This window comes from Copadichromis virginalis, linkage group LG10 (genome assembly GCF_057382275.1).
Source record: "Copadichromis virginalis isolate Kocher_CV1m ecotype Utaka linkage group LG10, C_Virginalis_male_GT1.1, whole genome shotgun sequence".
Lineage (NCBI taxonomy): Eukaryota > Metazoa > Chordata > Actinopteri > Cichliformes > Cichlidae > Copadichromis > Copadichromis virginalis.
In genome coordinates, this window is record NC_140627.1 from 9,311,800 (window position 1) to 9,339,478 (window position 27,679).

At 38.8% G+C, this 27,679-nt stretch overlaps 1 protein-coding gene across 2 annotated transcripts; it reads left to right on the forward strand.

Moving 5' to 3' along the window:
• Positions 1-520: 520 nt before the first annotated feature.
• ophn1 (oligophrenin 1) lies at positions 521-27,568 on the forward strand. 2 transcript variants are annotated; one of them, XM_085469709.1, is made up of 24 exons: positions 521-1,233; positions 2,396-2,491; positions 2,896-2,957; positions 3,614-3,685; positions 5,795-5,896; positions 5,998-6,108; positions 6,229-6,333; positions 6,424-6,550; positions 6,647-6,747; positions 6,858-6,949; positions 9,233-9,311; positions 12,616-12,649; positions 12,830-12,892; positions 13,473-13,547; positions 16,545-16,629; positions 17,039-17,097; positions 17,727-17,832; positions 17,964-18,123; positions 18,821-18,968; positions 19,743-19,970; positions 20,944-21,091; positions 21,848-21,898; positions 24,791-24,839; positions 26,557-27,568. In XM_085469709.1, exons 1-24 carry the CDS (start codon positions 1,080-1,082, stop codon positions 26,566-26,568), a joined length of 2,319 nt encoding a protein of 772 aa, XP_085325835.1. In that variant the 5' UTR covers positions 521-1,079; the 3' UTR covers positions 26,569-27,568. The 2 variants fall into 2 exon arrangements, with proteins under 2 accessions (XP_085325835.1, XP_085325836.1); XM_085469710.1 differs by lacking the exon at positions 521-1,233 and having other exon boundaries at positions 2,412-2,491; positions 2,901-2,957.
• Positions 27,569-27,679: the final 111 nt, after the last annotated feature.

Here is a 27,679-nt window from a genome sequence, read left to right on the forward strand (position 1 = left end):
TCAGCTCAGGCATCTTCTGACAGAAACATGTCTGCACATATAACAAAAGTGATTATAGTGATTCAGAGGAGTTGCAGTAACAAGTAACCAAGGAAATGCTGAGACTGGTATATTTAGGCACTGTCTTTACTACAGAATCAGAATCGTCTTTATTTAACCAAGTTTGTGCACACAAACAAGGAATTTGACTTATGTTGCTCTCTGTATGCCATAAACAGAAAGGGCAGCATGTACATTTTTTTCCAGAGTGGGATTTAAATAAGTTCTCTGACTGCTGTCACGGTAACACCTCAGTGTAAGCTAAGTGCCGTGAATCTGCTTGCACAAGCAAAATTCTTGTACTTAACCCTGACTGCAGGAGCACACCCTATCCGCCTGTCTGGAAGTGTAATTGTGTTTTCCGACTGCACCTAAACGCAGCATCCATGGCAAACAAATTACTCAAAGTGTCCGGCGAGCCCTTTAAGAACCTTCTGGGTGTGGAAAAGGGGAGTTTTTTGTGTTTCTGTTGCCAGCTGGGTACGCTCCATTGCGCTTTGTCATTGACTTTTACTAAGGATATTGGACTCGGATATGTTTATAATATCGCTTGAAGTAGAAAATATACTCACTAAGAACATATACTCACTACATTGAGGGGTTGGTAAGAGCGGGTTTTAATTTTAGCGATGGAAAGCTTATTTAAGAAAGAACAGTGAGGCGTCATTTAAGTGTGGATTTTGGAATGGGACGCGGTCAGAGGGATCGTAGCTGCTCTTTTAATTACGACACGGTAAGGAGCAAAAAAGTGGTCAGGGCACCAGGATACAATTAAACCGAAGCATTAGCAGCGCGGACGAATAAAAGAGGGAAGTGAGCCTAGGCTGCGGGAATTCACTGTTTCGATCAGTTTATCTGTAACCATCCGTTGCCGCAGGCTCCCACGGACACGATGGTTTCCGAACCTCGGAGCGGAATGTGTGGAGTAGCCTCAAGTGAACAGAAATGAGCGGTGTGTGCCACGGACGAGCGTAGGCAGCGCCTCTGTGGAAAGCGGACTCAGTGTTTCTATTGTGTTATAAAGTCGAGCGGTGCACAAGATGGTTCATCCTCCGCTGGAGTTCAGCGACTGCTATCTGGACAGTCCGGATTTCAGAGAGACTCTCAAGTGCTACGAGCTGGAGCTGGAGAGGACAAACAAATTCCTCAAAGAAGTGATCAAAGACGGGAATAGTGTGATCACTGCAATCAAGGGTGAGCATGCTTAGTTAGATTGCTCTTTTTTGCGATTTGCATGTAGATTTAGGGCTCTGATGCCAATGGATCAGCATCCCCTCCGTTATTTTACGTAGGCCTGCAGGATAAAGTGTGTATTTATGTGGGAGAGGAGTATTCAGGGAGTTGTTATTGCTCTCCAGGGAAAAGCCATAAAAAAGGAGAAAGAGCTTTGAACTGAGAGGCCACAGAGCTGCAGATGTGCAGGATGACCAGCACTATTGTTCCCGAACAGCTGTCTCCTTTTTGGAGGGCTTGCATCAGTCCGTGCATCGCCTCTCCACTTCTCTGTGCGCTCATGTTTAGGTGGGACCATTCCCACTGATAGAATAGGTCAGAGCCAGGGACGCCACGCAGACGCAGAACTGTACATGCGTATATTTGGGTCAGCGTGGCACCCACTGGGGGTGATATTGTTTGTTTTGTTTGACTCACCAAGATACTGCTGTGGAAATCCTGAATGGCAAAGCTGTTCACCTCGAAAACAGAAACTGTCATTGTAGGTACTGTAGTGGTGTTGGGGGGCGGTGAGGGTCCAATAGTAAATCCAGATAATAGTCAGAGGTCACGAGTTGCTGGGACAAAGTCCATGGAAAGCAACCCCCCCCCCCCCCCCCCCAAACATTTTTCAATGTTCATGTCATCCTGCTCATCAGAATGCTCATGTCCTTTAATGCTTTTTCAGCCTCAGCACTGATTGTCATCAAATATGATTTCTTTAGAGCTAAAACACAAGAAGAAAGGGGGTTGGGTGCACAATTGGCTGATGGAAAGAACATTAAACGATTGTTCCACTGAAAAAAGTATGAGGCTAGATACAACTAGCCAAGTTCTCTGGACTAAATAGTCTACAGCAGTGATGTGAAGGGCTCTGTTTTGTTTTGATAGTAAAAGCCAGGCATGACGGGGATAATGTATTGCATTATCAACCACATACTGGCTGCTACACCGCTGCTGAATCCTGCCAAGGATGTCTTTCATACTTTCCGGTTTCCTATCAGGGGAAACATGAAACACCAACTTCTATTAATCGTGGCCTGTTCTTAGATTCATGAGAACTGGACTGAATTTAAAAGCAGTGTATGTAACTTGTCATTAATTACAGATCACGCTTCGTGTTTTTATTTTCTCTCTTTTTCAGGATACTCTTTGGCAGTGCAGAAGTTTTCCCAGACTCTCAGTGTGTTCCAGTTCGACTTCATCGGCGACTCACTGACGGATGACGAGATTAACATTGGTAAGAGTGATAAAGGCGCACTGCCTTGGATTGTGCTTGAGTTTTTAAGCAGTCAGAGTAAATACGTGGCCAGAAATATTCCAATTTATTGTAGTTTTTCTACATTTGTGTTTCCCCGCTTGAACGCGGTGGAAAGCACAGCACTTTTGGCTGTCGGCTGATAATGCCTCAGAATTTAGATAAGAGGAAACATAAGGCTTTGTGTGCTCCACTATAACCTGCCTCGGAGCTCGATGGAAAACGTGCATAAAGATAGGTGGAAATTCTATGAGCATAAATCATAAAGTGAGTTTTGTAAAGTTCTGAGCAAGTGTTATCTGCTGCTTTCCTAATATGTCCTCTGACTCAGCCAGTTTCGATAACACCATGCAAAAGTTATCCTCTTTTGGTGCTTTCCTCCCCAGCGCAGTCGTTCCAGGAGTTTGCTGGACTTCTGCAGGAAGTGGAGCACGACAGGATGATGCTGGTGGGTTATCAACTTCCTCCATGCTGACTGTGCATGCTGCTTGAAGTCTTGCTGGATATCGGACACCGCATTAATTTATCCTGCGCAAAAAGTGATACTGCTTTAAAGGAAACCACTAATGCATTCTGTTTCTTTTTTTTTGCTGTGATGCCATCTTTAATGTGTTCATTTTGTCACACAAGACATGTCAGTTGTGTAAAGGTGTGGCTGCATGCAAGCACTGTGAAGTGTAATGCTGGTAATCATTTTGGTATCACTTCCCCTCTTGGGTTTCTTCTTCTATTTTTGTTTATGGTTACATATTGGCCTGCTGTTGGTAGAAATTTTGATGCAAGTTTTGTCACCTCAGTTTTTGCTGATTCACACACTTTATTATTCTCCGAGTAATTAAGGCAGGCAGGTTATTATAATGGGAGAAGCAGTTCCTGTTTGACTGGATTCTCCAGATAGAGATGTAAATCTAAAACCGGAGGTCATCTTGCTAATTGAACTTGCAGCAGGTGCTCAGAACTGTGATGTTTGTTGTTTTGTTTTGTTTTGAAAAGTGTATAGATTTTTAAAAAAATTCAAAACTCTTTACATTATCTTGGAAAGTGAATCTACAAACACAGTATGTTTAGGAGCCGTCAGTAACGGTTTGTTTTTTTCCTGTCCAGGTTCAGAATGCATCAGATCTACTCATCAAGCCCTTGGAGAAGTTCAGAAAGGAGCAAATAGGAGTAACAAAAGTAAGTTCTTTGTTTACCCTGCCTTGTAAGTGACATCACGGCTCATTCCTGTAAATGGCACTGGAAGCACTCGATCTACTTCAGTAGCTTCAAAATGTGCTTCTCTGCATGGACAGTCAGGTCATTAAAGTATATATAACCCCCCTCTCCTTGCCACAAAGACCAGACAGGATGTCATAAGGTACTTCCCCGTATTTGTGTATAAACTATTTTTGAAGCACAATAACCTGTCTCCTTTGTTAAAAACAGGATATTGCAGGTGTTTTTAGTGCGTGCACTCTGTAGTTGAGAGCAGCTCAACAAATTTCTTTATTTCGTTCTAAGGTGATATCATTAAAGTTAGGATTTTATATTGTGATTATTCAAAATGACGTTTGAAAGTCTCATATTTAAAATATTCTCATCAAGCATCTGTTGATTCTGATTATTAAATGTAGCAAAGCCCTGCCCTAATAGATGTACCGCTTAATAAAATCAGGGTACATATTCTTAAGGTATACAAACAGACAAAACGGTCAAAAATTATATTAATTTATCTACAGTCAGTACTGAGAAAAACTAAGCCCACCTTTACAGTTTCCATAAGAATTATGAATGAGTAACATCCAGGTGCTGCTAATCAAACTGAGCATCGGTTTGGCACTTTGCTGCTCTACAGAAAACATGGAAAAACTAAAAAAATAAATAAATTAGGAACTACATGTTAGTCTCTACATGTCTCAGTTAGCATGTTAAATGTTAAAGTTCTTGGCAGCACAATTGCAAAAATACTGAATAAATATTTCTTGTTTGGAAGGCTTGTCAGGAGAAAGTCTCTTCTTTCTAAAAAGAACATGGTAGCACAGCGTAGGTTTGCAAAGTTGCATCTGGAGAAACCAAAAGACTTCCATAGCAATGTCCTTTGGACAGACAAGACCAAAGGGGTGTATCTTCACTTTGTAAGAGTGGAGATTTGAGCTTGTTGTGTAGCCACTGGACCTGGGAACTTTTCACTTATTGACTCAACTATGAACTTCTCTATATATCAAAGTATTCTAGAGTCAAATTGTCAGCCGTCAATCCAGTAGCTAAAACTTAGGCCAAATTGTAACATACAACAAGAGAAAGGGCTAGAGCACAGCAGCAAATCCACAAAGAAAAGAATCGAGGTGTAGCAGCGGCTGAGAGCTGTACGTAAATAAATGCCTACATGCCTCAGTGAACCGAAGCAATGTTGTAAAAAAGGGTGGGCCAAAATTCCTCCACTATGACATGAGAGACTGATAAAGCAATACAGGGAACAATTAGTTATAGCTATTAATGTTAAAGCGACTCTATCACAGGGTATGTCATACAAATTTGCATCTACTAACGTTACAATATAGCTATTGAATCTGGTCTTTGATATTTTACAGGGTTTACATTTTCAAGTTTTCACGTTTCTGTCTGTATTTGTACTCATTGTACTTTTTTATTGTCTAGTCATTTATCATTTAGTGAGCACTTACAAGAAAGCTGTAAGCTTTACCATTTTTGATTACTTTTAGCTCGCTACTTTAGCAAATGTTGGTTAAGTTATATTTTTTGAGCTTCATGAACTTGAACTTTTAAGGATTTATTCCTACTACTGTACCAAAACCGTTGCATAATGTTTATTTTATCATTTGTATATTATCAGTTTAGCTAGTGTTTTTTTGTATTTTGCTACTTTTAGCTATCTTTTTAATATTCTCAGCTCGCTTGCTAACTTTTCATGTAAATACAGTGAAAACACATTTATTTTTAGATGTTACAGCTGACAGTTGACACGTACTGGCATTTTAATATTGAGATATAATCTATAGGTTTTAGCATTAGCCTGAGCCTGACTGATAGCAGATGGCTATTAGCAGCAGATTCAAGATGGTGTGTTATCAGCTATATGTATTTTCAAATTTATAAGCCACAATTCTACAACAAAAAGAAAGAAACATGCAAACAGGTGATTTGTAAAAGTTCTCTGTTACATAATTTGACTTGCAGAGGTGACTTTGGAACTGTGAATGCAATGCAAAAGGCAGTACTGAACTGCACACTGGAGTTTGGTGGTCTCTAATAATAAATAATCTTTTTCTACAATCTGTTTTGCAGGAAAAGAAAAAGAAGTTTGATAAAGAGAGTGAAAAATATTACTCCCAATTAGACAAACACTTGAATCTCTCTGCCAAGAAGAGAGAGACTCAGCTTCAAGAGGTTAGTTGAAGTACAACAAATACTTTGCATCACTTGGGTAGGGAAATATATAGGTGAGAACCATTTTAAAAAAGATTATATTTTTGTTGAATTTTCAATAGGCTGATGAACTCCTAGATAAAGAGCGTGCAAACTTCTATGAATCTTCAGTCGAGTACGTATACCAGATACACCAGGTTCAGGACAGGAAGAAGTTTGACGTGGTGGAGCCGGTGAGTGCGGTTTTTGTGCTTCCACGCACATAACAAAACATTGAGGAAATATTCCTGGTGTCATTCATGCATTGTTTGCTTTGACTCTTGTTGTATGTAATGCACACACTCGTTGGACAGGTGCTGGCGTTTCTTCACAGCATTTTAACACTTAACAACCTGACAGTGGAGATGACTCAGGACTTCATGCCTTACAAGCAGGAACTGCAGCTAAGCTTGCAGAACGTAAGCACTGTTACCGACAATGCCATCAGCAAAATTCACTTTCCTTAAATCATATACATTGTTTTAAGTACTTTCCGGTTTTGCCTGCAGACAAGAAACAACTATGAAAGCACTTGTGAGGAGTTGGAGGAGCTAATGAAAAGGATGAAACGGCCTTCCCAGATCTATAAAATGCACAATTTTCCAATGAGGGGTTATTTGTATTGTCAGGAGAAGCGTAAGTGGGTTGCTATATGTTTATGTGGAATCTAGTTGTTTCTGTAGGCTCTTTTTAAAAAACAAAAACAAAAAAAACTGCTTTGTATTCCTCCAGGGGCTCTGGGTATGACATGGGTCAAATATTATTGTAAGTATCAGAAAGAGGGGAGAGTGCTAGTCATGGTACCTTGTGAACAGAAGACTACAACTAAACAGGTGCTGACCCACCTTCAGTAAACACCAAATTTCCTCAGAAGACTTTCTCTTATATTGTTGTCTCCATTATGTTTACTGATTACTTTCCAACTCTCTGTCCTCACCTGAAGGGCCCCATACAGCTCACACTGAAATCCTGCATCCGCCGGAAGACAGAATCCATAGATAAGCGCTTTTGCTTTGACGTGGAAACCATCGAGAGGTTAGTGCAAACAAGCTGAGAAACTGTGAGACAAAAGCCTTATGGGATAAACAGATTCAGGCAGCGAGGTGAACAGGTGGTTTACAAGGACATGGTGTGAAGGCTTAATGGAGTGTAGCCCAAACAATCCCTAAGCAAAGAGCTGGAAACAGATGGCAAACTTTCCGAGGACAGAACACAACAGGCTCATATTTATATAAGCAGGCCAGTCAGGACAACATGCATTTTAATAGCCTCATAAGCCACAGGGATTTCTGTCACACAACAGGTTTGTGTCGTGAAATCGGTAAAAATATTTGGGTTTTCTTTTTTAAAAAAAAGGTTTAAAAGCAGCTTGAATTATACATCGCTCTGAATCCTGATTGTTAACTGAATATAACTGTTGGCTGTTGGCTGTTTGAGCAACTCAAGGTGGCAGTGCTGTCTAATGTAGGAGCTAATGCTGTGAGTTCAGGCAAAGAAAAGCCTGCACAAATGGGCCTGAAAGGCAACTGGCTCTAACCTTTGACCTTAGTGGAAGTGAATTAAAAGTCAAGATTGTTACAGGTCTCTCATATCCTTTGACAATTTAGTACCTGCTTATTTATTTGTTAAAATTACAAATTGCCGTTTGATTAGCTGGTCTGGATTTAGGGACGGCTCTGTTTCAGGTATTAGAGGTTATCCACAAGATTCCTGGTTTGATGCCGGTCCTATGAGGTGCATTACAAAGTATACATGGGCAAGATGCTGAATCCGAAATAGACCCTGATGCACAAACTGTGTGTGTGTGTGAGAGAAAATTTTATGCGTAGACTAAACTAGTTCTCTGCAGCCTTATTTAAATCATAGCATTTTGTTAACATTCTGGATTCACTGTAAAGTAAAACCACGATACCAAGGCAATAAATCATCTCCCCTTACGCACTGGTGAGAAAAATTCAAATATTTGGCACAACCGTGTGCCTGTTATGCTTTTGGTTTCACGCACTTCTGATTTCTGTTACATTTGTTTGTTTGTTTTAGAAAAGTCAGCATTTGGCTCACTCGTGTTGATGTTTCTACGGAAGAGCAGAGCTTTGATCTCAGTTTAGACGTATTCTTCCAAACTTTCTAACACAAATTATTCTGTCATCGGGAAAACACCTGCAAGCCTCATCTAACGCCTCACCTTTGGCTCAATTGGTTCCTGTCAGAGGAGCCGCCAGAGCCCCCCACCTGCACTCAAAAGTCCAGCACAAGAGCAAAATATTGTGTGCCGTGATGTTTAACCTACTCAGGAGAGTTGGTTGTAGGTTATTAATTGCTGTCTTATATTAATCTTTGCATCATATAATTAGACCCACGAGTAACTCTCCACAGTGCTCCTAGCCTCAAGTAATAGCACTCAGTAACAGAGTGAGTGTGCTGCCTGTGCACCCGGGTTAGCACTGTTTAAAAATTCACATTTTGCATGAAATTATGGTCCATTATAAATTCCAGCAGTGGAATAAACTGCAGTGTCAATGGGTGAATGTGGCTTGTAGTTTAAAAGTGCTTTGAGTGGTCAATAAGACTAAAAAGTACCTTATTAATGCTAACCTGAATACAGATTACTGACCTACGAGAAAAAATCGGAAAACTGGTCAAAATCAACAATGAGTCTTTGCTTCTAAAAGTTAAATTTCCTTTTTATCCACTCAGCTGTGAAAATATATAAGAAGTTATACTGTCATGTTTACATGCTAACGATTATTATTATTATTATTATTATTATTATTATTGTTGTTGTTACTGTATTGATGCATTAATTTTCAATTTTCAATTCTAAGTAGTAGGTAATAAAGGGATTGTTTCAAAACTGCCTTGCACAGCCTCGTGTTGAATAATGATCATTAAAATGGATTTTGAATTTTGGAAGAGTTTTTTGGGTTTGCTTGATTAGCATAATTGGCAGAACAAGCTTTTAAACTCATTGCACAGTTGTTTTGGTTAACAATTGATTCAGTAGCCTACAAGCTGTAAATTCTGGCACTGGATTTTGTTACTTCTGCAGAGGACAGATTGCAGCAGTGGGTTTTCATCATTTCTTTATGCTTGTCTTATTTATCTCAATTTGTTCCCATCGCTGCCACATGCGATTTAATCAGCTACTTTAAAGACACTTTGTCTCTCCTCAATTGCTAAGAGAATGTGTATGATGTGTACGAGTGTTTCAAACCCCCCCCCAAACAAGAGCTGGATATTGAAACAGTACACCCTTTTAACTGAAGGATTAAATTGCAACCTTTGCCTTTTTAATGTCATTTGTTTCTGTTTCCATAGAAACACGCCAGTCACTTTCCAAGCTCTTTCGGAGGGAGACAGGAAGTTGTGGATGGAGGCCATGGATGGAAAAGAGCCTGTGAGTTTGTTTCTCATTTCATTTAGGATTATTCTGTGAAAACAGCTTAACGGCCAAAAAGATTAGCAGAGCAATTTTGTCCCTTCAGCGAGGCTACTGCGCTGGAGCCGTTTCCCTCCATGTGCAGTCTAACACGGGGCTTGTTTTTTATTTTTTGTGTTAAATTAATCCTCTTGGATGGTTGCTAAACACACATTGCCTGATGTTAACTGCATGTTTGGATTTGGATTGCACGGAAAACAAAAAAAAAGTTTTATCTTTGCATCATCAAACAGAGAAAACAATCTGGAACTGTGTGTTATTTTAAATGCTTTATGTAAAAAAAAAAAAAAAAAAAAAAAAAAAAAGCTGCCCTTTCATAATTGTTGTTTTTTGTGTTTTGTGTTTTTTTTTTTTTTTTTTTTTTTCCCTTTTTTCCAATTTAACTTGCATGGCTGCTCAAATTTGACATTTGTTAAGCAGCGCAGGAAAAAAGGCAGCGGGTAGCTCATTATAATTTTTCTATTACATATGTGAGAGCTATGGTGTGAAGCTTGACTTTCACATGAACACACACACCTACGTACAGCTAAATGATGGCACCTGGTTAGTTAAGAGCCTTTTGCTGAATTTGTGCTGAATTGTTTTTCTTGCTTTCTGATTCTTGAAATCACATTTGGGTGTTAATGAAGCCCCGCCTCTAAAACAAAACAAACAAACACCCCCCCCCCCCCCCCCCCCAAAAAAAAAAAAAAGCTGCCGACTTGTTACTCCACCATCTCTCTTCACTCTCTTGTTCAAAGTAACAAAAGTGCCTTTACTAGCAAAATTCCAGTGTTAATTCCTCTTTATGTTTGTAGATGTTATCATTTTTTGCTTTCAGTATTGCCCGCTCTCTGCAGTTCTCACATCACATCTCTTGCCCGCATGTTTTAATGCATTGGTGTTGTGTGAGACACAATGCAACAGTCATTGCCAGGGGATATGAAAATAACAGAACATGCTTTTTAGTACCCTTTTTTTCTGCAGAGTTCCCCCTTTTCTTCTTTATATATTATGAAAGTTGCACAAGAGCTTTTCTGCCCAAAATAAGCTGGAACTGTGAATTTCCAGTGGACTGCAGACTATCTGGCCTTTAGACTTCTGAATACATGAAATTGTCTGAGTTGTAGCACTGCTTTTTTCCATTATTTTTTTCGTTCACTTTATGCAATCCACACAGTGCGGAATGCATTTGCTTTGTTTTCACATGTGCACTCACTGGTCACTTTTTGGGTACGCCTGTTCAACTCCTTACTATTGAAAATATCTCTTTAGGACTGTGAAGACATAGTCAATCTGCTAATGTTCAAACGTAACATCAGAATGAGGAAGAATCAGTGATTTGAGTGACTAAATATTGCTGATTGTTGGTGCCATAGAAGGCCAAAAGCAACTAAGAGAACCAATCATTATGTCAAGCTACACAGAAGAACATCTCTGAAGGCAAAACAAATCAAACTTTGAAGCATCTGGGGTACAGCAGCTGAAGACCACACCAGGTGTGACCTCTGTCAGCTAAGAACAGGATACTGAGGCTACAATACAAATGGACAGTATAAGTCTTTAGTGTAAATGACATGTAAGCATGTATCTGTCCTTCCTTGTATCAACAGTTTAGGCTGCTGGTGGTGTAATGATACGGAGGATATCTTCTTGGCATACTTTGAGCCCTGTTTTACCAGCTGAGCATTGCTTATCATGTCCATTCATCTTTGACCACATTGTACCCATCTTCTGATTACTGCTTCCAGCAGGATAAAAATCCATGTGACACAGCTCAGATTATCTCGCACTGGTTTCTTCACCGCGACAGTGAGTTCCCTGTCCTCCCCAGTCACCAGATCTCAATCCAATAGAGGAGTTGGGGTGGAGTTTTCCATCATGGATGTGACTGCTACCATGCAATCTTCCTTTTTCATCTGCTCCCTTTAGGGGTTGGATCATCTGCATCCAAGATTTTATGCCGAATGCCCTCACTGACACCAACCTCCCCACCTGACTGGGCTTGGGACAGGCACTGTCATGGTGTGTCGTGGTTGGGTTGATGCTGTAAGGGTAATATGGACCAAAACTTCTTAGGAAGCATTCCAGCTTCCAGCATTGTGTTGAATCTTTGCTATGAAGAATTAAGGCAGCTCTGATGGCAAAAACCGGTTTATCCTGGTACTAGCAATATGTACCTAATAAAGTGGCCAGTGAGTGTGGATCTTTCTGTACTTCCTCTACTCTTCTTAGTGCACTTCTTTACTTTGATTAACTTCCATGGGTGGAAGTTGGAGTTGCAGAAGTTGACACGATTGAGCCCATATATCACAATATAATATGACACTTAGATCCCTTGAAGCCCTTGTTTTGTTTGATTTCCATGAAATCAAACAAAAGAGCTCTAAGATGCCATCATTCATGAGGCGTCCAATTTTTAAAGAAAGCAATAGTTTTGTTGTTTTGGGTTTTTTTGTCCACACCATCTGTCCACTAAGATTCCTGAAATTTGGCTTGGTAGCTTTTGCCATCTTTCTGACAGTTAGACAAACAGCACTGCAAACCTACCTCTGACCCAGCTTTCACTTTGGCAGAGGAATAAGAGAAAAATGTCTGCATGCACTTCTCCAAAGTTTCCTAAGCAACTAGAAATGTTGGCAAGTTTCATGCTAGCCACTGAAATTAAAGTAAGCATCTAAACGTTGTAGGAAAAAGTCCATTTTAATTGTTGGCTAATGTTCTTCTCTAGCATTAGGTTTTCTATCACATCTAGAATTTGTAAGTAATGAACAAAAAAAAAAAGCCTTGCATAAACTTGTATGGATAAACAGTCATAGATGAACTCTAGGTGTGACTGTTATATTTTACACTTCAGCTGTCTGTGGCTACAAATGCTCGCCCTGCATAAGTGTCTCTGAACAAAGCTGTACCATGTCTCTGCTGGTTTGGAGCTGGCCAGGACCTCTGACTTTCATTAAAGGGGAGGGCAGTGAGCTATTTCACGGCGAGGATCACACACAAAAAAAGTGCTCAAAGTAGAAGTGCGTCCTTTTTCTTTTTTTGTCATTACTGTAGTTATCATGCACTTTCAATCTGCTCATGAGGTAAACTCAAACCAGAACTCAAAAATCATGCTAATATTCTTGTCAACTCCTCTGAAATCCTTCACTGTGCCTTTCAAGTGTTTGTTTCCTCTCATTTTTAAGGATTTATTTTTCATTAGTTCCACTGTGTGTTTGATTTTTTTTTTCCTGCACAATCCTCACTTTTTTTTTTTTACTGCATCTTTTTTTTATTTCAGATTTATCATTCACCAATTCACAAGCAAGCTGAAAGTAAGTCACTCATCAGTTTCTTCAATGTCTAAAGCTGTAATATTATTTTATGTGGACAGATGCTATACTGTCCTACTTTCCATCTCATGCCATTGAATGCATCCATTTAGCAGTGACAAGTATGTGCTTGATAATCGTGGCTTTTTCGTAAATGTAAATTGTTATTTTTTGTTTCCACAGTGGAACTGAATGAAACTGGATTCAAGTTTGTGCGAAAGTGCATCAATTACATTGAAACAAAAGGTAAACGCTTCTGTTAAAGGATCGTTCTTGCTTTTTTTGCCTTTTTAATTTTTCTTCTTTCCCTTAAGGGGGCGTAGTTGAGTCACGTGTGACACATTGACACTACTCCGCTGGCTACTCTCTGTGAGACATGCCCTTCTTTATAATAAGAGTATTCTGAAATGTAGTATTTTTCACATTATAAAGGATTTTAATCATCACGTTGCTCTCTCTCTCTTGCTTGTTATGTGAGGGTCTATTAAATTCAGAGGTTTTTACCTTTTCTTCACATCTTCCCTTCATGCTCATTGTTGCTAAAACTCACACCCTAATGATTAAAACCTACAGTCACAGTATTTTTCTCCAGTGTCATGATTCATCTTACTGGAATGAAGCTAAGCTCTAAAAACATTAACACGTCTATGTTTTAAACCGAATACACTAGTGAAAGAAAGTGTTTTTGTTTTTTTGTATCTGTAATCAAAATCAGGGAACATCAGGAACATTCAAGGGAATCATGTGGGCATTTTCACAGCTCTCTATTTGTCCACGCACTTTTTTTTTTCTTTTGTTTTTAACCTTCCCCATGTCTTCTTCCTAGGAGCCACACAGGAAGGAGTGTACAGGACGGTTGGCAGCAACATCCAAGTGCAGAAGCTTTTAAACGCCTTCTTCGGTAAGCTTGTGAAAATTTGCTACATCTGTCCTTTTACAATGTTTCACTCTGTTAGACTTATTAACACGGCACAACAGGTTCTGCAAGTTTCAATCGGGCATGACAGGGAAACATCTGCTGACTCACTGTCTTGCTTCTGGAAGGCTCAACCTTAAAATTGCTTTAAGCTATATCCATGGTAGCCAGTAGCTGATCATTTTAGCCATGTTAGTTTTATTTAAAACAGATCAATTCAATTCAATTTTATTTATATAGCGCCAAATCACAACAAAAGTCGCCTCAAGGCGCTTCATAGATACAGAGAAAAACCCAACAATCATATGACCCCCTATGAGCAAGCACTTTGGCGACAGTGGGAAGGAAAAACTCCCTTTTAACAGGAAGAAACCTCCGGCAGAACCAGGCTCAGGGAGGGGCGGCCATCTGCTGCGACCGGTTGGGGTGAGAGAAGGAAGACAGGATAAAGACATGCTGTGGAAGAGAGACAGAGGTTAATAACAGATATGATTCAATGCAGAGAGGTCTATTAATACATAGTGAGTGAGAAAGGTGACTGGAAAGGAAAAACTCAATGCATCATGGGAATCCCCCGGCAGCCTACATCTATTGCAGCATAACAAAGGGAGGATTCAGGGTCACCTGGTCCAGCCCTAACTATATGCTTTAGAAAAAAGGAAAGTTTTAAGCCTAATCTTAAAAGTAGAGATAGTGTCTGTCTCCCGAATCCAAACTGGAAGCTGGTTCCACAGAAGAGGGGCCTGAAAACTGAAGGCTCTCCCTCCCATTCTACTTTTAAATACTCTAGGAACAACAAGTAGGCCTGCAGAGCGAGAGCGGAGCGCTCTAATAGGGTCATATGGTACTACAAGGTCATTAAATCCATTCCATATTTGTAATGCTGACAGTTAGCATCACTTAATTCTGTAAATTATGGTCCATTTAACTTCAAACTAGCCACTGAAGCCATAAACTCAGTGTTTTGAAGTGAGAGAGCAAGGGATCTTAAGGGGTCATTTACTAGTATGTCTGCCACTGGGATATGTTTTTGCAGCCACAGGCTGTACATAAAAGATGGATTTGTTTCCTTTTTTTAAAATGTCCAGCAGGGGGCGACCAATGTGGTTGCCAAAGTGCTTGCGGTTCTGCAATAGACCATATCTATTGGTCTAGGCCAGGGGTGCCCAATCCCGGTCCTCGAGAGCTACTATCCTGCAGCTTTTAGATGCATCCCTACTCCAACACAGCTGAATCAAATGGTTTGATCTCTTCAGCATGCCATCATGTTTGGCAAAGGCCTGATAACAAGCCATTCATTTGATTCAGGTGTGTGGGAACAAGGATGCATCTAAAAGCTGCAGGACGGTAGCTCTCGAGGACCGGGATTGGGCACCCCTGGTCTAGGCCATATCCTCCTGGCAACTGAGGAAAAAAAGAATCTTTAAATGTAACTTTTTTGTGATTTCCTGCCCCAAAAAACACATGAGATATCAATGGAAAGCCAAGGATGTCCTCTGTTTAGTACACCGGCACTTGGTAAGGTAGCTCAAATAAGTAAAAAACAAAAAAAGAAATGGCTATTATAGAGGACATAAAGAATAAGCTGGTTCTCAGAAGATTTCAGATAGAACGTAAAGTTAATTTTGTAAATTATGATGCCTTTTAGAGTCAGACATAAAGATAAAACAGGATGTGCTCAATGACTTGTCAATCACAAGTCGCGGGCTGTCTCTCTTTCAGCAAGATGGTGACAATGAAAACGGTCAGCTCCAGGCTTCACTACAGGATGCCACAAACCAGTTGGTGAAATCACAGTGGCTACATCCATCAGTTATGACACTTCAAGCTGGGGGCAACCACGTTAGTTTAAGGCACCTTGGCCAGGGCTTTCTTTTCAGACTCAGAAACTATGCCTTCATTAGGGTAGAACATTTCAGGTTCAATACCTGAAATAATAATGTGTTTCATAGTAGTGGTGTGAACTTTCTCTGTTTACTCTAGGCTTTCTGCTCCATTTTCCTGTGTGTGCTCAAACAGAAAATAGATCAAACCAGACTTCATTTAAACATCAGTGCATTCAGATCTGATGGATCCCCGCAGCCACATGACAGAGATGTGGAAATTACTTTCGATTTTTTGGTCAGATTAAAATGAAATTAACTTTAGGGATTTAATATTCTTGGTGATAAACAACCTACAAATAATTCAAATAAAAAAAATTGAATTGAATTATTATAAATACAGGTGCTTTATATTTTAAGGTTAAAAACCCTACAAGACTCCAGCATTGTGACAATCCCCTGCAAGCAAGTGCTTGGCAACGGTGGGAAGAAGGAAGAACTCCCTTTTTAACAGGAAGAAACTGCCGACAGAACCGAGCTCAGGGAGGGGTGGCCATCTGCTGCCACTGAATAATTTTCAAATCTCTGTTCTTTTAGTTGCAATCGAGCAGTGCAGAATAGACTTGGCAGCAGGTTAGGATCACGCATGAAAACATTTATATATTTTCTGCATTAGTAGCTGAATGCTAAACGAAGTCGGCACATTTTGCACTGCTGCAACTGTAGTTGACAATTTGGTGAAAAAAAAAAAAAAAGAAAGCATCTTTTCCAGCCAATTTGAAACCATAACCTGCCCTGGATCAGGTCAGGACAAGTTGCTATAGTAACTGACCAGGTAAAGCGAGAGCCACCTTCGTGATACTTAAAACTCTGACTTTGAGCTCACCAGACCTCACTAACACATTAATGTTGCTTGTAGTAAACCCCTCTGTTCCTGATGACAGTGGGTCCTTTGAGGTTGCTGTAGAGCTGGCGTTCTCCCCCAGCTGTGTGGGGAGATGTGTGTAAACATAACTGTGAAGGAATGCTGCTGTTGCTCTTTTTTGTCAGATGTCCTCAAGATGCTTATCTGTTATACAATGTGGTCCACACATGTCACATCTAGTTAATGTCTTTGAGTAATTAAGGTAGCATGAGCCTTTTTCCTGCTCTTTCATAGACTCTGCAAACCCAGGAGATGTGGATCTCCACAGCAGCGACTGGGATGTTAAAACAGTCACAAGTGCTTTGAAGTTTTATCTCAGGTATGTGTGTGTGTTTACATATGACATTATATTATATTATTTCATTATTATTATTATTATTATTATTATTATTATTATTAAATGCCTTTTAATTGGTCCAGGGTCAGATTTGTTTATATTCTTACATGCACTTTTGCAAAATATATAATCACAGGGTTGTAAAATCCCCAAAGTATTTTTCCAGCATTGATTGTATAATATTTACAGATGTGGATCTGCACATCTGAAACACATTTTTATTACCACATTAACAAATGTGGGCTTGACAGAAGATGCACTCGCTTTCTCTCGCTCTCTGTCTCATTACTTTCTAGTGTAACTCTATACTGAGGGAATGCTGCTTTTTGGCTTTGTCGTGTTTTTAATGTGGTGAGTTATATTGCACTTGTGTGTTCTTATTTATTTGCAGGAGTTTGTCTGAACCTCTAACGACCTACAGTCTGCACAGAGACCTCATGTGTGCTGCAAGTAAGACGTGTTTTGGAAGTGATCCATTGCTAAGACCGGGGAGGTTATGTTCTAATGTGTGCCTCCTCTCTAAAATCTTTCCTTGAATCTAGACTTACCAAAGGCTTGTGTTATGTATATTAACATGGTCCAATCCAGTTGGTTTTCTGTTTAACTATGCCAGGGAAATGGAAAGTTAAAGAGTGACATGTGCTTTTTGCACTTGTACTTCTTTAAGTACAAGTGCAACACTATACAACTCTGGACACTAAAGGAAATCTGAGACTCCTATTTGTTTTTATCTGTCACACAGCAATACTGTAAAAACCAAGAAGACGATGACTTTAATAGCATCAGCCTCATTCTGTCAGGATGTTGCATTAAGGCAGCTGGTGGCCTCAGGTTCCTGGAAATGCCATTCATTATAGGAAATGGGGGGGCTTCTCGTTATATGGCCTGACATTCTGGAGACACTCTTTTATTAGTTTCACGACGGTGCAGAAAGGCTGTTGCCCAGTCCATGCTCTCTCAGAAAGTGATGCTGTTTTTGGTTGTGATTAACACAGAACGATTGATTTTATTGAGATGACATAAAAGGAAAAGGAAAATGAAATGATCATGATTTCTATAACTTCTTGTCTGTGTGACAGAGTCAGATAATCTGGACATTCGACTGAGTGAAATCCATTCACTTACCTACAAGCTGCCAGAGAAGAATCGGGAAATGCTGGAGATGCTTATAAAGCACTTGGTGAAGTAAGTGCGAGCTTACTCGAATGCGACTTGCACTGCAGCTCTTCCTGTCGTTCTAGAAGGAGCTCTGTTCGTGTGCCACTGGCTGTTTTGAGTTAGTGTTTTACTCAACCCAGCCTTCCATTTGTTGACAGCGTGTGCAGCCACAGCGACGAAAACTTGATGACTTCTTCAAATATGGCGGTTATCTTTGGGCCTACGCTAATGAGAGCAAAGGAGGAAACTGTGGCGGCCATGTTGGATATCAAGTTCCAAAATATCGTGGTTGAGATTCTGATAGAGCACTGCAAAAAGGTACGGCTGAAGTGATGTCGTTCACCCAGAGAGTTGTGAGACCATTAAAATTCATAGGTATATTAAGCTATTACTGTTGGTGCTTTGCTTAACGTAAAGTAAGAAAAAGGGGGAAAATTGAAAACGTGGCTCAGTCCAAAGGTAATAAAATCTACCTACCAGCACTTTTAAAGCCAACTAATCAACATGTTGCCTCCTTTGTTTTGGAGTGTAAAACACAGCTGAGGATTTCTTTTCAAGCTCTTCTTTTTTTTGTCTTGGCAAGGCTGCTGAAGGCTTTGGAGTTTCCTGTACATAACTGCCAGTAAAACAGCAAATTGCTGTTTTTATGGTTTGGGTTTTATATGAGTTGACTAAAAAAGTCCTCAGGACTGAGCCAGGCTATCTGACTGTCCTGCTGGTTGCTCTACATCTATGCTTTTAAAGCGACTTTGCGTAGAACAAGCAGCTTTGTGTTTGTCACCGCTCTAGTCATTAAGTTACTACTTTGGTATTTGTGCTTTTTTTTTCTCTCTTTGTTGTTCTATGTTAATGTCATTCGTAAGAAAAAAAAATACTTTTCTAGTTTATTTTTTTCTTTTTCATGTAAAGACTTTTTACTTCTTTCAGCTGAGACTCTGTGGAGCTGAAAAAGTAGCCAGTGAACTAAAGTGTTACTGTGACTTTTTTTCTTTTTCTTTTTTCAATATGGTTGCAGATCTTCAGTCATATGCCAGAGGACAGCACTGCCCCACCTGTCCCTCCCCCGCGGATCAACCCGAGAAAACGGCAACCCATCACAATCTCCAAGCGACCGGCTCGTGTTTATCAAGCTCTTAGTCACGAGCTTTACCAGCACACTGAGAGTAATTATCAGCCTCTCTTGGCCTGATTGTCACCATCATCCTCATCATTATCCCATGCTGTCTTTGCTGAGCATACAGTAGATTTTTTTTAAAAATGTTGTTTTAAAATATATTAATTAATTCATTTTATTCTTTAAAAAGACTCGTACCACAGCGTACCTGCAGGGTCATTTCTTGACATTTTCGAAATAGGATTTATTGGTGTGTGTGTGCGTGTGTGTGTGTGTGTGTGTGTGGCAAAGCAGTTATTACATACTTCAAAACTTGGAATTTGTTTGTTAAATTAAATTCTATTCTGTTTCTCTTCTATTATGATTCTCTATCTGTATCATCTTCAAATGTTGTTAGAAAATAATTTGGTGCTTCCTTTTTTAAAAAATAATTAATTTTGAGCACAAATAAATGTATCTACAATTTGATCTCACGTTAATCTTTTTTTTTTTTTTGTCAATTACTCAGGCTAAATCATTCAGTTTACTGCTTTATTGAATCTGTTGCTAAGCGAAGTGGCTGTAACTCTTGTCTTTTCATAGACAGTGCGAGAGAAAGTTTGGGTGCATGCAGCTTGCTATGTTTGCATTGTGTGCGTTATGTGGCCAAATAACACGGTTATATGGTTAATCCAGAGCTCGAATGATCAGTTTCTGTGCATTGTAATTATTCTAATAATAGTACAAGTTTACCAGATTAACGTCACAGAGTAAAATATTTCCATATAACTTCATGCTTTTAATTTACAGCAACCAAACTGTTAATGTTGCTTCTTTGTAACAGATGGTCAGAGTGACAATTCCAACGTGGATGATGAAAACCCAGTGAGCCCCACTCCCATACAGCGTCAAAGGAGACAAGTATTAGTACCCAGAGCAGCTATCCGTCAAGACAGGCAACCAGAATCTGATGCTTCTTCAGCAGGGAATGGGGAGCCTGGGATCTACGTGAGCAGGGTGCCATCCTTTCAGGGCAAAAAAACACCTGCAAAAGGAGCAACCACCAAAGAAGGTGATTTAATGGAAAATTCCCTATCTCATACATGCTCGTCAGCAATGAAAAAAGGCCTCTTAGAGGACAGAGGGATACACAGAGTATGAAAAGCAAAGTGGTAGTTTATTATGGCCAAGATCTGGGTAGTCGAGTCTGGAAGAAAATGTTCAACATTCTCAGGCAATGCATGTGGCTACATGTAGCATTTAAAAATCATTAATCTTTCCCATTGACTTGCTCTTTTATCATTAACATGTTTCTTTTACTTTTATACTAATAGTAACAATCATGCCTATTAACACAATAGGCATGATTGTTACTATTACTATTAACTCTGGAGATCTTCTACTATGATTGCTTCTTGCCATAGAGTTATTTTTAAACAAATAAAAAGCTCAGTTTAAACTTGTTTACTTCCCAAGGTTATAGCAGTGTATAATTAAATAATAAATTGACAGACACAGCGGCATCAAAGTTACAGCCGTTGTACAAGCTGAAACACACAAAGTCGTAAACCGTGTTGGTTTACGACTTCAAGTTTATGAAGTCGTAAATTATGAAGCAGAGTGTTATGCAAGCATTTAGAGTGAATGAAGCAATGAAGCATGGCAGTCGCTTGGTTGCAGATTTTAAGCTTTTTCTCATTTGTTAACTGTCCATCATATGAATTGAAGAAGTATTGATTTTAGTTACCAGTGGCCTAAGATGGCCCATTTATAGTATTTATGCACTCATAAAAGCCTTATTTGATGAAAAAAAAAATCTATTTAAGCAAATGTTGATTACACTATTTTTCTACAGCCTGTGGTGTTTAAAATATCAGTATTACATGACATCATTTCATGCTTTCACTTGTAATGTCAAGTGTATTGTCTTTACTGAATATATCAGGAGTTTATCTCAGATAAATAACTGCACAAATGCACTTTATGTGAACTAGTCCAACCCACAATCTCCTGAAATCTCCTGAAAAAAGGGTTATTTTTTTCAGGAGATTCTGATGGTCTGACCAGAACAAGGTCCACGGAGAAACAGCAGATTTGTAGACCCCCAGTTAGGCCTCCTGAGCCACCGTCCAGGTTCCCCGCTCCACAAAAGCTTCCAACTGCAGCCAGCAGTGAGGGCACAACCACATCCTAGTAAGTACTCTTCATACATGCAAAAGTCTTACAACACATGCTTATATATTTAACTGCAGTGTGTGCAAAATTATTGAGCTTAAATTGTGGTTGACATGAAAATTCCAGTAACTCAGCAGTGCACAATGCCACGTTAATTAAACCACAAAATAATAGTTATTATGACACTAATGCTGAGAGACAGGCCACAAGTTGGAATAAAAACAATGAAACCACAAATCTGTTCTGTCATCGCTGCAGACTACTGATAGTGATGTCATCATGATGTCTCTTTAAGATACCTTGCACAGCACATAAGTCTTCAGTTAATGCCATAGAGCTATACAGCTGATTGAATTAACTTTAGGAACTGTAATGAAGCGTATTGTGATTTTCTTTTTTTTTTTTTTTTCTCTCCACCTCTGGAGGTGGAAAGAGAACAAAGACAGAAATAAAAGGATAGTTATGAACTAGGCTCCATTCATCAGGTGAAAGGAACATGACTGCAGCTCAGCAATGTTTCTAAATAAGCAACTGTTTGCTTCAAAAAAATTGCCACATTACTAAATATAGTATCTGTTGCTGCCTCCAAAATAAGATTTGTCAGATTTAAGTTGTTTTTCTTGTTAGAGTATAATAATACAGAGCATGTTGGCTCTGCTTAAAATAAATGACCACAGCTGCAACAGCAATGACTGATGGCAGTTTTAAATCTTAAATGCATCATATTGTCTGTGTACAGTGTCAACATCTCTACTATTTTTTTTTTTTCCCCAGCGTTGCATCTAAAACAAAGTTTTTTGAAAACGCCTCCAGGCAAGTCGGCAGGTATGTAAATGCTTTCTTATCAGGTATGCATGCATGTATATATTTTTACATGACAGCTGATGTTCATTTAAAAAAGCTTAGCAGAAGGTGAGACTGATTTAACAAATTCATGTGTACAACTCATTGTCTGTAAAGCTGTGTACATGTTGTTTTTTCCCTGTAAAATTAAAGACAGTCAGTCAGATCATAAATAGCAATCTTACTCCTAAGACAATGCCATGATTTTCTGAACTACTGTTGGACAGCTGGACACAGACAGCTTGCAGCTAAATACAATCAATGCTCTAGAAGGCTCTCAAAAACCCACTCAGCATTGCAAAATCTTAATTACATTTTTGAATAAATACTAAATATGATTTCCTAAACTCTGAAATGAGATTAAATTTTGTACTGCAAGCTGTAGAAGAATAGTACCCTGTATTGTTAAATGTGACACATTTAAGCAATGTTAATTAAAATGGATTGCCCTTTATTAAAAATAAATTATGTGCTTTTAGGTGTTGTTTGCAAATGCAGAAGAAGAGCTAGGGTTTAAAAATATGAATAGCTTGCATATAGTAAAACCTTGATTTGACAGTTACAAAACCATGATATAGATATCGGTAAGTTTTGAGTTGGAAAGGTTTGGACACAGTTATTTTGAGGGCTGATCTAAGTAATTGCATACGTCTCTGTAATGGTTTCCCTATTAATATACAAAATAAACACAACATGATTTACTATTGTTTGCAATAGGCAAGGTAACACGTGAAAAGCAGCCGAAGGTTCAAAGTTTTAATTTTTTACATTAATGTGCAAAAAAACAGTTTCATTATTCTTTTTTTTCTATGAATCCTTAACTTGAAGATCTTTTGTTTTGATACAAACAGATATGTTGGTAGCGTAGTGGTTAACACGTTGGCTTAGTAAGCGAAAGGTCACTGGCTTCAATTTCAGCTGGAAACACAAATCAGGAAGGGCATCCAGCATCTATTCTGTGTCCTTGCTCTCATCTCTTTACCCTGACCCACACACAATGGCTGCCACTCCCTGAGCCTGGTTCTCCTAGAGGTTCCTTCCTGTTAAAAGGGAGTTTTTCATTCCTGCTGTCACCAAGGGCTTGCTTTATAGTGCTGATTGTTGGGGCTTTCTCTCTACTATTGTAGGGTCTTTACCTTACAGTATAAAGTACCTTGAGGCGACAGTTGTTGTACCTCGGTGTTATATAAATAAAATGTAATTAATTAATACATTAAAATGTTGACATTGAAAATGTGCTAGAATAGTGTTCCTCCTATTCAGGTGTCACTGAATGTAATTTGGGATTACTGTTGCCCAAAGCTGGCTCTGTGTGAGAGTCTTTTCTTTGACTTTTATAAATACCTAAAGCATCATGCAACATCCAGAAGTAATTTGGTGAAGCATTACTATGTGGATCAGTTGGGATCTGATGCTTGGCTATGTTTTGTGTACTTGTAAACAACCGCAACATTTAATAAAGGACACTTTGAATATGTCAAATTTATGCATGTGTGTTCGTAAGTGTCTGCATTGTTAGTCGGATAAACTTTCCACTCCTACTTTTTTTTTTTTTTTCCCCGGTTGCGATATCACTCTGATTTTTCCAACTTGGTAAATCTGTCACTTTGTGTGTCAGGTGTTCTACTTTTTGGATAATTATTTATAAATTCAAGTTTACTTGGTTTGCTCTCATTTGGAGCTTGCAGACTGTGTGTTACGAGTGTGTGAGAGAGAGTGTGTGAGAAATAAAACAGCCTCACACACACTCGTGGAGAGATGGAAAACCTGTTCCTATGGGCTCTCTTAGGCTGCCCCCTTTCACAGTCTTTTTTGTGAAGTGGAAAAAGACACACATGTTCTTTGATTTGCAAGTTAAGGTCCTTGCCGTTCACCCTGTAGCTGCTATAAATAAACAGTGTCCAAATGGGAAGAACTAGTGGGAGTGTTATCAAAGAAAGATTATATCCTCATTGTTCTTTAGAGCGTTCCCTTTGAAATTGATGTTCAGTTTATATAAACACGACAAAAAGGGAGGCTAAGCAGCTCGTAAACATTCAGTTTTTGAAGATGATGTCTTGGCTTTGTCAGGACATCTTTTGGGGTGTTCCAGCTATGCAGTGGCTAGTACCCAGTTGGTGCTGGCTGTCTGATCCCACAGAAAGTACTGGAGCATAAACATAGCGTTTCCTGTATATGTGGCTGTGTAGAGTAGTTAGAGCAATTTTGAAATAATGAAAGGACCTAATTAACTGAGCTAGACTGTGGTGCAACCTAGGATAAGGTGGATAATGGAGGAGGTGGATAATGTTTACCATATGACATGGATGAATGTTCCCGGTCATTTACCCGATTAGCAGGTGTCAGTGGGAGGCAGTATAGGAAGAATTCAAACCAGAGGAGAAACTGTTTTTTTCTCATGCCAGGAAGCCTTGGATCCTGACATGTATGCTGAAGTTAAATTTAACACTTCACTTTTTCACACCTTCCTAAAATTGTTGGGGACAGCAGACACCCGTTCATGGCAGAGGTATGCCCTGATTGCAGACATCTCTATGAGCATGATGAAGCGGGACTGGTTTGAAAAACATATCAAGAGCTCAAATTGTTATTTGGCTTCTGAACTGCCCAGATTTCAGTCAGATCTAATATCTGTGGAATGTGCTGGGGAAAGAAAACAGCACACAACTTGCAGAACATGGATATGTGCTACTAATGTCTTAGCACCTAGTGTAAGAAATGTTTTGTAAAAACAGTAAACATTCTGTTACAGATTATTGTTTAATAGAATTACATTCACAACAAGTTGTGAAAAGCTGGTGAAATAGTGTTTTAAACCATCTATGTGTTTGTAATGTTTTTGTTTTTGGTGTTTTGTTTTTTTTCTCTTCTTAGTCCAGCGGGTTCACCATCAACATCGGCAGTAACGACGGTAAAAAAAGAGGTAACATTAAATAGATGTATTCAGTATTTGTAATGCTCTTCAGTCTTTCTCAAAGTAGTAAACTGACATACTGATGCTTGTGGGGGATTCACCTGCCTTCACATTGTAACACACTGGGTACCACTTTAATGCTATGTTAACATTTTAAGTTTCTATGTAGTAAGGTGTAGTCTGTCAGCTCTGGAGAAGAAGAGAAGCTTTCATATTGAATACGTTTTAATGTGTGTTCAGTGTCATTTAATGTACATTTAAATGCGAAATATTATTACTTTTTTCCCGCTTTTTCCCCAGTTTCTTCAACTCCTTGTGTTAAAATATAATTAGAAACAGTTCCTGACCAGGCGTTAGTATGTTAAAGCTAAGTGTATTATAATGTGTATTTTGAATTTATAGTGTGTTAGTTGTGATTGTCCACATGCTCACTTACACTCTCACCCATTACAGATTGGCAGCAAATCACGATGCTCTCAGTTGATGGATGTACAGTGCTGTGAAAAAGTATTTCCATCTTAAGTCTCCCAATACAAGCACATAACCTTAGCTACGGAGGCTGCTGTAGGACAAACACCTTTATCAGAATTTAAGACTGTACTCTGTAACTGCTCCAGACCACCAACATGTTTCTACTACTATTTCTGTATAAAAAAACTTTTTTGCACACACTCAATTTGAACATATTTGAATAATATGAAGTATAATATGAAATATTTAAATAATATCAACACTTTATGTACTTCAGAGTTTTAATTTTTACCCTGGATCAAATATAAAAACTGGCCACCGTTCATCTTCGGTGAGTGCAGGTTGTCAGCCTACTGTTTATCTCAGATGTCAACATGTGTCCATTTCTGTTTATTTTGGAGGAGAAAATTCCCAAAGTATGAGTTGATGAGTGAAAACTGTCCACTGACAGTTGTTGCTAAGGATATCATGAACTTTTCTCTCAGTAAGCATTGCTGTTTTTTGCCACTGTTAGCCAGCGTTTGAAGTATATCTAACACGTGTTTTTTTTTTTTTTTTGGTTTTTTTTTTAAAAACCACTTTAGCCTAACATTAGCTGGCATAACCAGCTGTTGTTGTTTAGCCGGCTCAGCTGTCTGGAGATGGGACGGTTGCATGTCTAATCTGCTGACAATTTCAGGAATGAATAAATATATTTATGCACTGTTTTTGTACGTTAGAGCCCTGACTGCAGTTCAGAGGCTTGAGGTGAGGAGCAAGAGCAGTGGTGTTTGAGGAGAAGGAAATGATTATAAAATGATGATGAAAATATATCCCCATTACACAAACATATACATTATACATGACCGTATGATCATTTAGCATATGTACAAATGTTAACATTATAGCTTGAGCTAGTTATGATCTATCCTATGGTCTGTCCCAGCCCTACACTGTATATTTTTAATGGATTCATTCACTGTTTATGAGGACACATTCCCTCAATAAATGCAATAATAATATTAAAATTTAGTTGACGATCTGAAACGTGTAACTGTGGCAAATATGCAAAAAAAAGTACATACAGCTTCTGTACATCACTTCCTGGTGTAGTATGACGTTTGTGTAGTATGCTGTGCAGTGGATGAAGTTTACATTTAAGATTTCAAACAGCAACACCAAACGACTGGTGTACTGCATCAGGTACATCAGGTGACTAAAATGTTCTTACATTCTTTCCATATTTGAAAGAGGCTGTCTGTGTTCCTTTTTCTAGGAATTTAAGTGAGGAAGATGTGGCTGACATCATGTGACCTTTGGGAGCACATCGAGCTGGAGGGAGTCACCACTAATGAACTTAAATCAATCAAGTTTGTGTAAAAATAGACTGAGGAAATAGCTCTTAATTGAATTACTTGGTGTAAGGATCTTGTTGTGAAGCGAAGCCGTAGCAGACTGACTTTTTAAGGAGTTCGCAAAGTTACTTGTTCTGTGTTCAGTTAGCATTCCAAAGTTAGGCTGGAGTAAAAATAATTTACCTTTGTTTATTTTGTTAAATAAAATCTCTCTTGTCCTTTTACAGTGTTTAATAGTTTGATTTGGTCATGACACCAACTGTGTTTGTCGGGGTAAACTGCAGTGCTGGTTATAACTTGTTGCTAACACAAATCTCCCAAAGAAAACTAATTCATTTAAAACTGCCTAAATTAGTTTAATCATTGTACATTAGTAAATGTGAATTTTTACTCTCGCTAGATTTTGAATAGGATTATGAAGTGGCCCGCGTATTATACTTGCAACAAGAAAAACTACAGTGTGTCGTGTAAGTTCTTTTGCTGATGAGCCAGCTAAAACATTGACACTGATCAGAAAAATACTATTTTTTTTTTATTTATTTATTTTTTTTGTCAATCTGGACAAAGGGTAAGCAAACACTTTGGTTAACCTATTCAAAGTCACTTTTATGAGGCATTACAGAGAAGTACTTATGCCGTCACCTCCGATCTTGTCAGTGTAGTTTGAATTCACACTGAATGTAGTGGTAGCGTTAACGCAGCTCAAACATAAAACAAACTTGACTTTTAGAGTATGTGAAAATAACACTCCAGTGTTTTTGCTTCCATTTCTGTGTTCTTAAAATTGTTATGTAAATTTTACACTTGTGTGTTATGTGTTTGTTGATATCGTTGTTTTAATTTTACATTTTTTTTTAATCCAGCTTTTAAAATTCAGGTTGATTTCTGGTTTAAAAAAAAAGGAAAAATAAACTGAAGGACTTCTAAACCAGACTCATGAGTAAGATGCATTTCTTTTCCATTCATTACTGATTTTTTCCCCTTTTACCTTCATATGACATCTAATCACTTGTGTGGTGTTGACACCTTGTCAATATTTAACCA

Coding starts and splice junctions, on each gene's coding strand:
- ophn1 (XM_085469709.1), top strand. CDS start 1,080: ATGGTTCATCCTCCGCTGGAGTTCAGCGACTGCTATCTGGACAGTCCG. Junction 18,124..18,820: donor TGATAGAGCACTGCAAAAAG/GTACGGCTGAAG, acceptor ATATGGTTGCAG/ATCTTCAGTCATATGCCAGA. Junction 18,969..19,742: donor GCTTTACCAGCACACTGAGA/GTAATTATCAGC, acceptor TCTTTGTAACAG/ATGGTCAGAGTGACAATTCC.